At 32.7% G+C, this 15,218-nt stretch overlaps 1 protein-coding gene and 3 long non-coding RNA genes across 10 annotated transcripts; 3 read left to right on the top strand and 1 right to left on the bottom strand.

Annotated features, from left to right (window-relative positions):
- On the top strand, positions 1–4,013 carry LOC133031794 (uncharacterized). Of its 7 annotated transcripts, XR_009684873.1 has the most exons (8): positions 1–570; positions 700–891; positions 1,032–1,074; positions 1,896–1,981; positions 2,242–2,337; positions 2,485–2,647; positions 2,738–2,794; positions 3,539–4,013. It is a non-coding gene; the product is annotated as an uncharacterized LOC133031794 (long non-coding RNA). The 7 variants fall into 7 exon arrangements; XR_009684875.1 differs by lacking the exon at positions 3,539–4,013 and adding an exon at positions 3,276–3,532 and having other exon boundaries at positions 2,242–2,647; XR_009684876.1 differs by lacking the exon at positions 2,485–2,647 and having other exon boundaries at positions 2–570.
- A 516-nt stretch (positions 4,014–4,529) lies between these two features.
- Positions 4,530–6,961, top strand: LOC115706506 (uncharacterized). The gene is made up of 3 exons (XR_009685143.1): positions 4,530–5,513; positions 5,894–6,399; positions 6,827–6,961. It is a non-coding gene; the product is annotated as an uncharacterized LOC115706506 (long non-coding RNA).
- On the top strand, positions 6,956–8,005 carry LOC133032513 (uncharacterized). Its single transcript, XR_009685144.1, has 3 exons — positions 6,956–6,979; positions 7,209–7,269; positions 7,353–8,005. It is a non-coding gene; the product is annotated as an uncharacterized LOC133032513 (long non-coding RNA).
- A 1,232-nt stretch (positions 8,006–9,237) lies between these two features.
- Positions 9,238–9,768, bottom strand: LOC115718092 (ankyrin repeat-containing protein BDA1-like). The gene has a single exon (XM_030647055.1). The coding sequence runs from the start codon at positions 9,766–9,768 to the stop codon at positions 9,238–9,240; it is 531 nt and encodes a 176-aa protein (XP_030502915.1).
- Positions 9,769–15,218: the final 5,450 nt, after the last annotated feature.

Genomic DNA, 15,218 nt, shown 5'->3' with positions numbered 1-15,218 from the left:
TATTAATCTTATTTGAAAAAAAAAAAGTTCAAAAAAATTAAAAACCAATCGACTCTTCCATTTAACTCTCCCGATCGCAATCTGAACATCTTTAAGGTGAGCTTTGTGATGAGGAAGTCTCAAAGGTCAATCGATTTTTTCCCCTCGATTGGAGTCGACGATTGAAGAATTTCACTCTCCCAATCCCAATCTGAACGACTGTGATGAAGAAGTCTCGGAGGTCAATCGATTTTTTTTTTCCATCGGTTGGAGTCGACGATTGAAGGCATAAAGAACGGGTTCTTAATCGCTACTTTCCAATTGAAAATTGCGATTTCAGTTGCTTCAGTCACTGAGTGCAGAGGTTTCAAATTTGTGATTTACCAAAGACTTGTACAACTTCTTCTTCTGCTTCTTTCTTCTACTACTCTTTCAAGTCTGAGTCAGTTCGACTCATTCACTTGCAAAATGTTTTTTCGCTGATCTGCTATTGGAGATGAATCCACCCCAGCACCCCGCCGCCACTACTAGCCCCAAGGCCCGTAGATCTGACTCCAGACTTCTTTTTTGGTATATTCGACACGAGAATCGGTTAGTATCTTTACGCCCAAAACATGGATTTCAAACCCAACCCAATTCACCGTGTTCACCATTCTCATCTTCTTCCTCCTTGATTTCAGATAGTTTTTCGTTCTCAATGGATTTTGTTTGTTGGTGTAGATGGGAATGCTTAAAAGAAATTCTGCTTGGTGATTGGACTGATGGAGTATTAATGGTATTTTGTTTGTTGGTGTAGATGGGAATGCTTGAAAGAAATTCTGCATGTGTGGGAAAGGCAGAACATAGTAGTAGGTACTTGGCTAAATAACTTCTATAGGAAATTGAAGAACCCAGTTCCTATGTCACCCTGTGGTATGTTTGTGTATATAGTATAGTTCTATCCCAAATTAAATATGAGAATTTGATTGACTGGGATTGTTATCTATTTTCATTTATGAATTGGGTTTTGTGTGAATTTTGATTTTGAAGTTTTAAACTTTATTTATTTTCAGGAAGTGGGTGACTTTGAATTTGAGATACAAGAGGTTTTGCGCTGTAAGTTTCCTATATTTGTTTGTTATTCCATCTCAGTTGGGCTCTTCTTGTAACTTTTTCTTAATTGAATATTAATCTGATGATAATTAGTTACTTGTTTTTTGTTCTGTAAATTGAATTGCTTTGTTTAGATAGGTCAATTGCTTTTGATAATTCATCTTAGGAGTAAAACCTTATGCAAAACTTTTAGAACATAAGCTGCTTGATCCTTGATCATAGCATAGTAGTAAGGTTTAGAACAAAATAGAGCTTAATTAAGGCAGAGTGGTTTTGGACTTTGGTATGCTTTAACTGACTTGTGCTAGGAACGGGCTCTGTATTTGGGATTAATTATGTATGCATTCAACTGTGAAATTTTTCTTGGAATCATTAATAATAATGCTTGCTCATATGTTTCCTCTGATTCTGGTTCAAACATTATTTGGCTTTAAAGTTATTGTATTGGCCTTTAGCCAATGACATCAAAGTTTCTGTAAGTGAACAACTTTTAAGATCAATATGGTCGGAAGTGTTGTCTTATGATGAGAAATATTTAAATGTAACTGCTTTTATTTTTACTTCAAATGATTTTTCTGCCACTATCATCTAAATAAGAAACCAAAAAGGGAGTCATTTTGGTAGTTGATCATTTTATCCAAAATACTTCGGATACTTTCTAGAAACTTGGCCATCGTGTTTAGATGATATAACGATGCACAATGGCCTTTCTTTGTTGTTGAGGTCTTCTTAGTCTTTAAAGTTATGATGTCTACCTTTGAATCAATACGTTTTCATTTGTATTTCCTTTTTACCTCATTACATTGTCTTCAAATCGACTGCAGGCATACTTCGTACAGTTTTGTTTCATCGAGATGTTGGTCTTGTGAGGCCCAAAGATGCGGATTTGGAACTTTTTGATATTACATATGTAAGTATTTGTGTTTTCATCATTGATAGTTCTTATATTTTGTTGTAGTAGTCATACTTTGTTATGATTATAAGTAATCACATATGTAATTTCTTACTTATTCAACACATGTTCCTTGGATGATTACTATATTTTTCTTACAACTAGATGACTTTTACTTGTATGGCTGCTATTTCTATGTGCTATCAAATGAAGTTCTCACGTGTTTATGTAAATCATAGGTATTTTATGTACTTCTTCACACATCTCTTATTTTATAGGTCCAATGTGGAGATTTGGAAATTGAAAAGAAAATCGAGGAGAAGATTGAGCAATTTATTAGTTGGGTTGAGAAACACCCCAACAAAAAGAGTCAGGTTTGTGGCGTTTAGACTGTTTAAATTTAAACAACATAATGTAGTTTGCGAGCTGGCTTCGAAAGATGTAAAATATATGTTTTTTTCTTTATGCTTTCCAAAAGGTACACTGAATTAAAATGTATGGTGTTTATTTTCATTTCTCAGTAATGGGGATATGTTCTTTCTCAACTCATTGATTTGTCACATCCTTGTGTGAAATAAGTTCTGATGGAAAAGTTTGTGTGGGAAAGGCAGAACATAGTAGTAGGTACTTGGCTAAATAACTTCTATAGGAAATTGAAGAACCCAGTTCCTATGTCACCCCGTGGTATGTTTGTGTATATAGTATAGTTCTATCCCGAATGAAATAGGAGATTGATTGACTGGGATTATTATCTCTATTTGTACTTGAATGTAGATTCTTGATCTTCAAAGGTTTGGCTCCTGGAAAGCTCCTCTAGCTGATAAACTGCTTGTAAGCTCCCAGATCATTATCCTTTGGTGATACTAATACCCTATGTTCATATAAAATAACGACTGTTGGGGTTGGTCAATGCATTCGATGATTGGTTATCACGAATATATCTCCAGTTGAGTGTATTTGGTTACATGTATTGCAGCACTGGCCTACATGTTTGGAATGTCCCTGTGCACGTTTAAATTTAAGTGATTTGAAGTGATTAAGCAATTGCCTTTGTATTTTTCTTTTCTTATTTTTTACAATCTTGGCCAATGTCATATTCCTTAAAGATTATTATCCGGAAAGAGTTTACAATTTATAATAATTGTTTGCCTTCAACATATACCCATATTTTCTCATTTGACTTGTGATCTTCCCTTCTTTTTTCTTTCCATTAAGTGTAAAAGTTAACTATATTTTGACTTTATTATAAACCATTTTTCTATTCCTTAGTCTGTGGTTATACTTACACTAATTTAATTTTTTGGTGAGTTAGGAAGGATATGAATGTGTTAAACGTGCAAAGGTTGCAGACTTTCTGATAGATAAGTTTCAAGATTTTGTTTGCCATTGCTATTTATTTATATAATAAACATGATGGAAGAAATACTGAATTTTAAAGTATTTCTTATTGTATTTGTTGGGTTGCTTATGAAGTTCTTGTCAATAAAAGATTAGATCAAACATTATTTTATATCCCTTCCTAAGGTAGCATTTAAAACTTAGTTTGACATAGTTTTCTTTTTTTCTTTAATACAGATTTATGACTTTGACCGAGATTGCAAGGATGTTGGAGTCGCTCTTTTCACTACTAAATATTTTGTTGTCTGAAACTGCTTGCCCAATGCAAAGTCAGATATGCTTTTATCAGCATGGAATCCTCCACCAGAGTGGGGAAATTTTCTTAACCAATACTCAAAAATAGTGCCAATAAGGTACTATGGTGCCAATAAGTTACTATTTTCAATTGATCAGTCATTCTACATCTTCTTCTTTCTGTTTCTTTCTTCCTTTCTTTTGTCCTGATTCTTTCTTTGAAGTAATTAGAGTCTAGATATTTTGTACAAAAAGAAAGGTGTAAATTAGAAAATGCATTTGAAATTATGAGCTGTTAATTTTCGGTTCAATTTTCATACATGCTGTTAACTTTCACATGATGATTTATGAAATTACGTGTAATCATATAAATATTTTATTGTAAATATATTTTTTATTTTAAGACTTTATTTAATAATTTCTTTTTCCATTTTAAGATCGCACATTTTCTTTAATTTTCGTTACATAATATTTGCTTTAAATTTTGCAAAACACATATATTGTTCCTCTAAATTCTCTAAGTAAATAATAAATATTATTTTCATATATTGTTATGAAAATATAATAACACAATTATATTTGATTAACCAAATATAATAACACAAATATTATTTTAAGAAAACAAATTATTTACATAATCATACCTTTATTAATAGAAATCTAAGAAAAATAAAGAACTAAACTTTAAATAAAACTAATATTTATGCACGTAACTTTTACCTAATATAATTAAAATACTATAACAGAGTTGTTGCAAAAAAAAAATTATAACAGAGTATATACCAATTTTATAAATGAAAATAAAATTATAAAAATAGTTTTTATAAAATTGTAAATTTGAAACAAAATAGTGTAATTTTGTACACTAACCAAATGAACAGATATTAATTTCCAATGTAATAATAATTATTGCTTTATGACTAACCCTACTAACGGAACATTTGGAGTTAATATAAAATAAATAAAATGGACAAATGTCAATTTTTTATTGTTGGGACAGGAATGGAATAGAGAGTTGGGGACAGGTGATTTCTATTCATATAAAGGTGTTATGCTTTGATTATTTGCATAATAAACATAAAATGCGTTCTTCAAATGCATTATCTACTATGTATCAATAGCCAATATTGGAAAATGATACTGCAATTAACGGTTCATCTAGTAATAGCAACGGCTCATCGAGCAACTCTGAGAACCAATCTCATGCATCCTGAGTTCGAAGTTGAAGTCCTGAAGTTCATAATCTTTCAAATGGACAAAGAAGACGTTTTGAACTACCTCTAACTTCCCCACTGCCTACAGACATGATTACCATTACCCGGTCAAGTGTAAATGGTTGGAGATTTAGTATTCGGGCTCCGTTAACACCTCAACAAGAAGTTTACCTCTAACGCGTGCACAATGGTATCTCAGCAATAGAGAGTGCAATGGAATACATCCAGCTATATGAAATTACTGCAGAATCCATGACTCGACTGTTGAGTGTAGTAGAGAGGATGCCTGAACAGTTGCGAGATGCAGTCAGCATTTTCCACCGTCCACCCTAGTATATATATATATATCTATTCTATATAAAGTGTGGCTATATAACAGAATTCTTGGTTTTTCAGAAATTCTTGAGTGATTTTTTCTTTTTTTAAGTTTTTTATTCAAAAATAATTCTTAATTTAATATTGAAGATTTACAAATAATTCTTATATTGTGATAAACCTAAAATATACTAAAATTAAAATATACTAAAACGATTGAAGATTTACAATTCTATTTTTAAACCCAATTTTGTTTTTCCTTCTCTGTGATTGAGAACAACGAAGAGAGGCACCACAATCAAACTCCAAAACTATGTCACCTTCTTCCTTCTCTCCCAAGACACCTAGCTCCGACGTCTACCAGGCCCCTGTCTCTCTTCACCTTCAAGGTACTATTTTATTATATCATAAATCTCATAAGTCCATTCTTAAGATTCTTATTAGGGTTCGGGTTTGATACTGGTTGATTTGAAGGCAACCCTAGGCCTCTTTTTCCTTTCTCATTCTCTTTCTTACTTGCATTCCAAAAATAGTATATACATTAAGCCTCTTCTTTCTTTTTCATTCTCTTTCTTACTTGCGATTGAGTGGAATATTAGATGGATGAAAAATAAATCTCTTCATTTTATAAATAATAATTTATAAGAAAATATATATGTATATTTTTCATACGCCTGAGTAAGCCTTTTCTTCTTTTCTCTTTCCATTTCTTACTTGTGATTGAGTAATAATCATTTTTATTCTCTAATATTATTATTTTTTTTGGCAGAGGAAGATGGACCAGTCGAGTTACAAGAAACGGCGAGACTATAAGGGATTGAGGGAGTGAGAAGTAAGATCGAGATAGTGATCGGGATCGAGAGCGAGAATAAGAGCAAGGCTGTGAGAGAGACCCAAAAAGAGATTATTTAAATCAGAGCAAGCGAGAACGAGAGCGTGATCGTGACAGAGACCGAGAAAGAGATCGTTTAAATCAAAATAAGAGGAGAATAGGGGATAGGATGACGCACGTGAACAAAAATAAAGGTATGTTCTGTGATCGTGTCTAGACAATGAATTTTTTTGGGAAGAATACTGGAGATTACGAGAAATAAAGGTATGTTCTGTGGAGAATTTATGTTTCTTTGTTGCACGCTACATGTAATCCTCAAAGCATTGAAGTTTCATAAACTCATACTTCTACAGGTCCTCCGAAGATTGAGTCATCCCAATATCATGAAATTGAACGAGGTTATCTAAGAAAACGATGAAGTGGTCCTAATTTTTGAGTACATGGTGAGGAAGCATTTTCTTTGAGTTTAAACCTTCGATTCATCTTTTATTTATTTGTTTACACATCTGTTTCATGGCATTTTTTTCACTTTTAATGGTGATTTTTACTCTTATGTTTCCATATAATAAAGGACAAACAACTTTTTTCTCATCTTGAAGGGAAATATGCAAATAAGAGTCCTGTTTAAGACACTTCCACACTAATCAATTATTATATTATAAAATGTTTTTATTTTCATTTTCAGCAGCATTATTAGTCTTGGCATTGATGTAGTTTAGCATGCTATGCTGTATGTGGTCCTGTGTTATCATCCTTTAAAGTGTTAGGTGATACTCCATTGTGAAGCCGCCAATTGATTGTGATTGTACTCTCTTTTCTATAAATGTGTTAAGACTATCTAATTACCATTTACTTCTATGGAGTCCTTAGATACAACTGCCTTAAGGATGCAAACAACTACCTTTGAAAAATTCAAAGGACTGTGGAAGACGCTTACAGAGGGAACTTGGAGTGATGCATTTGATGGACTTGGAATGTCCATGTTACTGACTTGGAACCCTGACTTGGAACCCTGCTTTTTAGGTGTGTTGTTTCTAGCATTCTTCAAGCTTAGAAGATAAGAATTCAATAGATTATTTAATTCAACTTTTAAAGTTTTAGTATTTTCATGTGTTATCTATAACGTAACACTATTTAATCAAAGAGAAATTAGGTTGAGATTGTATATTGATTCATAAATTATCTTCAATATACAGTTTTCTATCATCTAAAACAAAGATATATATCCTGAAGCTCTTTCTGAATTTTTCAGCATTTGTGTTAGGTGCAGTCTCTAAGAGTGTTGCTACCTTTCTCACATATCCTTCAATCAGGTGCATTAGTGTTTTCTCAAACTGTGATAGTTATTACTCATAAACATGATTATGGATGTAATTAAAATGTCTACTGGCTATAGGTGTAAGGTGATGATACAAGCTGGAGATCCAAATGACGACGATGGTGGTGGTGCGCAAGTAATTTATCATAATCCACATGACTGGTGCATTAGTGTGTAATTATATTTTGTACTTTCATTCTTGAGTCTTGTTGTTCCTTTGTGTTGAGATGGTATTTTGTTGAGCAAAGTTCAGTCAATTGGAGAAAAAGAAACTCTCATTCATGTACAAGCAATTCAGTTGTTTTGTATCCCGAATATCCTGTTAAATTTACTACTTTTTTCACCTAAACAAAAGTATTGATCACCTACTCTTTTAAGGTAATGATTGTTCTTTAGGAATTCATATAATTGAATCTTTTTTGCTTCACTACCTTTTTTAATAACTAAAAAAATGTTTATTTAACTTTTAATCTGTAAATCTTTAATATAGCATTGCTTGAAATTTGTGTGCATGTTTCAGGAAGAATATTGTTGGTCAGTATTATGGCCACACCTCCTTCACTCTTCCTAGGCTCTTTTGAGTTGTAAAACCCAGTAGAAGAAAAATGGAGAAAAAATTATCAGTGAAAAATAAACTAGCCATGCAGTATTTCACTCTTCACCAATTTCTCCAAATCTTTTCTATAATTACTGTCAAATTCTTAATAAATTTCCAAGTTGGTGTATTTCACTCTTCACCAATTTCTCTAAATAATAAATTAAATTATATGATTATTTATTGAATTATTCTTAATTATATTATAAACATCTAACATAAAACTAAGTATACGTAGCTTTCTCCTAGTATATATATATATACTTACAATCATAATGAAGTAGTTTCCACATCATTACTATTGTTTTGTTTTCTTGATCTTCTTCTCATGATGATTAGCTCCTTAACCAATCATATGAAGTAATGCAATCACTAACATAACTCCAACCCAACTTATTACTAAACACGTGCTCAAATTATATGGAATAGTGAGCACATCATTGTGTGGAGCAGCAACAAGAATAGCAACAAGGTATGTAATGGTCATAGCACTGATAATGCCCCACAAAATCATTGTTAAGATCCACATCAAGAATTTGCGACAAAAGGGCAAGCTTGTAACGAGCAATAAGATTATACTCAATGATCCAACGAAACCCACCGTGTTACTAATTAAGTAAATATGATAATATGATTTACTTGGGTAATAACTTATTATTGACTCTCCTGCAGAGTGGGTCGCATTTTTAAAAATTGACTGGTCATATGAGGTGCCGTGATCATCCCAAAGACCGCCTGGAGGACTTATTCCGGCTTGAATAACCATGGTGGCAATAAGGGATGAAACAATCATTAACGATTCCCTCTTTCTGGCTAGCCAGTTTTTTGGATTTTTGTTTTCTTCATTGTTGTCCTCTTGAATTTTTTGTATTTTATGAACATGATCATGACGAATCTCGTGGCTATCTATGGCATCTCGAATGATAGGCCTTTTCATAGGTACAGGTTGATCTATGGTTCGTGAAGCTCCATAAGATCGAAGAGATTCTACAATGTCAAAGTCTTTCTCGCTTCTCTGACTTTGTGCTAAAATGTCCAGTGCAGTGTACATGTTTGCATTGACCGCATCAACTTATTCAATTTTAGTATTTGTAAGCAAAATTTTACCCTCTGAAAGTAAAACAAAACTAGTTAATGATTCAAATTGTAATAGGAATGAACACAAAAAATAAAAATGAGAATAGTAATACAATAGAATGAAAAGAATAAAATTAAAATCAATTTCTAATTTTCATTCCATTCAATTTAATTACTCCTAACAAAATGCACTAAACATTACGTATGTCCATTAATTAAAATAGTCGTAGTAAGTTACATACCTCAATTTGTTTATTTGTTACTGCCAAATGCAAAATAGTCATACCATAATCATCTTTGGCATTCACAAAATTGGTAATCATCTATAACATCCATCAAAAGTTTCATAGCTTCCAACTGATTATACCTGACACAAACATACAAAATGGTCCCACTTTGACCCTTCAAACCGACTTGACCAGCCTTAGGAGCTACTTTGAGTAGCTCCCTCAACACATCAATTCGCCCTCTCATGGCAGCAAGATGAAGAGGGTTTCTTTCTTCTTCATCCCAAGTCGTGCACAAGAGTTCACAATCAACGACTGAAAGTAATAGGTTGACTGTTTCAAGGTGGTCGTTCGCCACTGCCAAGTGGAGCAGCGTGCAACGCCACATGTCAAGTTCCTTGGCGAGTTCGGGCTTGTGATTGAGGAGCTCCTTCACAAAATCTACATGACCGAGCATAGCTAACACATGAAGAGGTGTCTCAGAAAAACTATTATTGATGAAGAACTTGTCGAGAATTAAATTATCTAGTTGAAGTTCGCTTAATGCCGCGACATTCCCTTTCCGGGCAGCTTGGTAAAGCAAGCTACTCTCCATGTGTTTTTTTTTTTTTTTTTTTTGTGCTACCGAAGAACTTTGAGAGAGAATTTATTTATACTTATAATTTGGTAAAAATATTAAAGTTGTTCTCTAATTAAATACATGACTGAAATAGCACGTCATTACATATAATTTTTCCACCAACTTAATTATTTCTATTTTATAATAATCAAAATGACAATGTATTTCTATGTGATTATTGTTCCATGGTTTACATTTTCAAGATGTAACTCTCAATAATTATGTTCTTGTTCCATGGTTTACAATGATATTTTGATATTTCACAATATTTATTTTACGTGGAAAAGGCAATGTGATATAGATTACATATACATACATATATAATACGTAAATATTATTTGATGATGTGGGAAATTTTCAACTAAGGTTGAAAATCAAATCAATTAAAAACTTAATCAATAAGTAATGATAAATTTTGTGCTAGTAGAATATTTGAATTTATAAAAAATTGCAAATTTTGTAAATTTCATGGACTACTATTACTCACGAATTTTTTAGCTATATTCATATAATTAACTAGTATTATTTTGCTTGTATCTCTCTCCATACCTCTCGAAACTTGATGAAACTTTTTTATTTAGGTGCATAAGACATATGGAAACAAATTTCGTGCTCGGAAAATATTGAGATTAAGTGATATATTATTTCTAAATATTGCTCGAATTAAAAAATTTCAAAAGAAGCTTTAAAAAATGGTACAATGAGGTGGTCCAAATTTTAACTAATATTACCTAGATTTAATCAACGAAACTATAATATCTCCTTCCTAATGATTTCTAACATGGAAATGCTTCCTTTAGTGTAGGAATGAAGAATTTTTTTAAAACAGATTTTTTTGCAAATTTCATAGACTATTACTCACGAGAGTTTCAGACATATCATTCTGCTCGTATCACCCTTTACACATCTCGAAACTTGACGAGATTTTTTATTTAAGTGCATAAAACAAAATTTGTGCTCAAAAATCTTGAGATAAGGTGATTTATTGCTTCTAAATATTGCTTGAGAATTCTGATATTCAAAAGAAGTTTTATAAAAATGGTACTATTAACTTTAACTAATTTTACCTATAATTAATCAACGAAACTATAACATCTCTTTCCCAATCCTGTCGTGAAAATATTTCATTTAGTGTACTATAAAAAATCTTACTTTTAGTCACAACAAAATTTGTGACTAGAAGTAAAAAAATTGTGACATTATAAATTATATCATCCTTATGTTGTGATTAAAAGTTTTGTTGCTAAAAATATTAGTCACAAAAATTATTATTTGTTGTGACTAAATACATTTTTAGTGGTAATACTTGTGATCACTAAAACTAAATTAGTGACAACTTTTATCTAAATATATATATACTATATTTTAGTTACAATTAGTAACTTTTTGTGACTAAAAGATTACTATTAAATGTAGCTTTTTTATATAGTGAATTAAGCCTAATTTCAAGTTGAAAGTATAAATTATAAAGAGATCAAGTTCGAAAAATTTACCAAATGTTTTGCCCATTGAAATTGATCAGATGTTATGTTTTGCCTCCAACTATTTCATTTTCCAATTCATACAATGATTGATATAAATTAAATGTTATATTTACTATAATTACACTTGATTTATTGATTTTTGTTAATTTTAACTAATTGATAATGGATACATTAAAAGAAGGGAAAAAAACAGGAATATTCTAAAAAGGGAAAAATATTACAACAATACTGTGGGCCGGCTCAATGAACATTTGTACAGCCCAAAAGGAAAATATTACAAAAATACCACTTGCCCTTACCTTCAGCCGCACGTCACAAACGGAGAGGATGAATGAAGCTCCATCGATGCAGTCGGCCACGCAACCAGAATGAAACCAGATCGAACGTAAAACAACTGTAAATCCCGTCGAATTTCAATAGGAAACGATCAAATCCAACGATCTAAACATAAATTTTAAAAAAAAAAAAAAGAGCAGGACAACCGTGGAGAAACTGAAATTCAACATTTGATTTCGGTTTTTATAGTACAATATCACTCAAACGAGCGTCGAAAATTCAGATTGAAGCAATGTAAATCTGTATTGAACAGATCTGGAGCTCCCCCTCAAATCCAAAAAAAAAAGGTATGAACTGAATTTTTTTTCAACAATGATACACGGCATTTTTAGTTGCATTCTGGTTGATTCAATGGTGTGCAACAGGAAATTAGCATATATACAAGGTAAGATTTGTGTTAATGGTAGCAAATTAGTTTTATAATAGTTGTAAATCGATCTGATTCGAATAAACATGATGAAAAATTACAATGAGTAAGAACTATGTAATTTTGGGGATAGAATTGTGGTTTTTCAGTTGGTTTACAGTTGCATAATCATTTAATAATAGTTTCATCCTGTGTTGTTGCAGGAATTTATTGTGGAAAAGATAGAGGACAGAACAGTTTGAGAAATGGTTAGTTTCCCAAAATTTAAATGAAGTTTCTTAATAGTTTTATTCTCGTTTCTTTGTAGTTTATTAACAACCAAAAAATGGCAAAATCAGGAATCAGGACAGGAAATACAATGCTTGAACAAAGGAACAGAGATAGAAGTAAGTTTGTACTCTATTTCATAACATAATCAAACCAGTTTTAAAATTCGTTGGCTCGGACTAATAACCATTGCAAAAACACAAGACATTCCATTCCTAGTCTTCTACAATGGACAATTCGATGATCGAATGAATTATGAAAATTATGAAGCCAGTGGACACTACATTTCTGCCAATTGTAACTATGAAGATTTGCAACAGAAACTCAAAGATGCCCTGGAGTGCAACCAAGAAAACACTGTTTTGCAACTGAAATATCAAGTGAAGGAAGGATACCAACCATTAAGGATAAAGGATGATCAAAGCCTGCATTTCTACATACAACTCAAACTGAAAGACCCCGACTTCACAACATACCCAATGTGTGTGAATGTCATCAACAACCCAACAACAACCATCGATGCATCATTCTTTGGAAATGACAATTCATTAATTACACATAGAAGCGCCTTCCAACCAATCGAATACAATGCAGCAACAACAGAAGACTCAACAAATCAACAACATATAATTGAAGCAACGATGCGGAATTTGGGGAAGAAAGTTTTGACTTCATGGACTATGCAAAACTTGTGGCAGAGGAAATGGTTGAGCAACTGGAAAACAACAGAAAAAAGGAACCAGAAATCACAGATTATGACGAACTACTAATCACAGATCCGCATCATCCAGAAATAGAAGAAGCACAAATATACAAAGACAAAGAAACACTGCAGAGTGTGCTTGGTTTCTATGCAATTAGGAACAACTTCCAATTCAGAGTTAAAAAATCATGTGCAAGAACATACAAGATTTGTTGTTTGGATCCAAAATACAAGTGGGCACTAACAGCATCCAGAAACGGGCCAACAAAGTCATTCATCATTCGAAAGTACGACAGAAAGATGATACACACTTGTGATCTAAACATCAGATTTGCCGACAAGAGACAAGCTACAACGAAATTGATTGGAAACTACATCAAGCCACGGTTCACCAACATAAAAACAACTCAAACGCCACAAGACATCAGAGGAGAAATGAAACACAAGTATGGGGTCAGAATGATCTACATGAAAGCATGGAGAAGCAAAGAGCACGCGCAAGAAGAATTACGAGGAAAAGCCAACGAATCATACAGTTCTTTGCCCGGTTTTTGCACATGTTGCAAAAAACTAATCCCGGAACAATAGTGCACATGGAAACAGAGGATGACAACAGCTTCAAGTACTTGTTTGTCGCACTGGATGCATCAATAAAAGGATGGAAGAAATGCAAACCTATAATAGTTGTTGACGGAACTTTCCTTAAATCAACATATGGAGGTACACTGCTCTCTGCTTGTACACAGGATGCAAATGGGCACATTTTTCCACTAGCTTTTTCTGTTGTGGATTCAGAAAACAACAACTCATGGTAATCGTTTTTCACAAAAGTGAGAGAAACATATGGGATTAGAGAGGAACAGTGCTTGATCTCAGATAGACATGAGAGCATAAGTAAGGCAGCTTGTCAAGTATTTCCAGAAATCACACATTGCTATTGTGTATACCACCTGTTAAGCAACCTTCAAGAAGAATGCAAGCAAGCTGGATAAACCATTCTTCGCTGCAGCCAGAGCATACACAGAGAGGAAATTTGAATACCATATGAGCGAGTTGGACAGCTTGGACATCCGTGTAAGACCATATTTACAACAAGTTGGATACCACAAATGGTCAAGATACCACTGCAAAAATAACAGGTATTCAACTATGACTTCAAACATTGCTGAATCTCTAAATGCAACAAACTTGGCAGCTAGAGAGCTACCAATCACAACACTGATGGAGTCATTGAGAGCATTGATTCAACAATGGACATACACAAACAGGAAAAAAGCACAGAAAACAACAACATTTTTAACACCTACAGTAGAAAAGAAATTAGTCGACAACTTTGTGGAATCATTGACAGAAAATGTAATGACATGTTTAATATTTTAGTTGCATTATAGTTTCTTTATAGTTTGTTTTTCGTTGTTATACATATTAACAGTTTTACACTTAATCCGCAGGTAAAACCAATAAACGAGACCATGTTCGAAGTCATTGAACTAACCAGATCATGGGTCATCAACCTCAAGGAGAAAACATGCAGTTGCAACAGATTCCAACTTGATGAGTTACCGTGTGCTCATGCGCTTGCTGTTATAAAAGAGATGAACTTGAATGTTTACAACTACTGTTCGGGTTATTACACCACGCGAACATGGCTTGAAACATACAGCGGCTCAACATATCCGGTACACAATCACACAACTTGGGATGTGCCACAAAACATAAAAGATATCATTGTTCTTCCACCAAACCAAAAAATAAGATCTGGAAGACCAAGGAAACGAAGGTTTTTATCTGAATGGGATACAAAAAAACATAACAGGTGCGGCAAATGTGGACAACACGGACACAATCGAAAGACATGCAACAATCAAGCAATAAAATAGATACATATGAAATATTTGAATTGTTTAATTTTGTGTGCAAATTCAAACAGGTTGATCTGTGATGTTCTAAATACATGGGATTTCATTTTTATGAAATTTGAAACAGTTTTTTAATAGTTTCAAAATCGTTTTGTTACAGTTGCGACCCTTTGTAAAATATTTAGTACCGGAATGACTTCTTCTTTACAGTTTTAAAGGCAGTCAGTCAATAATTGATAAAACATAACTTGAATAAAGGGAAAAGGATTAATGGAATACGAAGAATAAAAATACATTCATAGCACAATTTAGGAAAAATGAAAACATAGTTTGTATTCAGTTGGTTAATAGTTTCTCCATAGTTGTGCGACCGTATATAAGAACTTGAACAATTAAAAAAAACAAACAAC

The sequence above is a fragment of the Cannabis sativa genome, chromosome X, assembly GCF_029168945.1.
Source record: "Cannabis sativa cultivar Pink pepper isolate KNU-18-1 chromosome X, ASM2916894v1, whole genome shotgun sequence".
Taxonomy (NCBI): domain Eukaryota; kingdom Viridiplantae; phylum Streptophyta; class Magnoliopsida; order Rosales; family Cannabaceae; genus Cannabis; species Cannabis sativa.
Note: the sequence above shows the minus strand (reverse complement) of the source record. Positions and strands in the feature narration are given on the sequence as shown.

Coding starts and splice junctions, on each gene's coding strand:
- LOC115718092 (XM_030647055.1), bottom strand. CDS start 9,768: ATGGAGAGTAGCTTGCTTTACCAAGCTGCCCGGAAAGGGAATGTCGCG.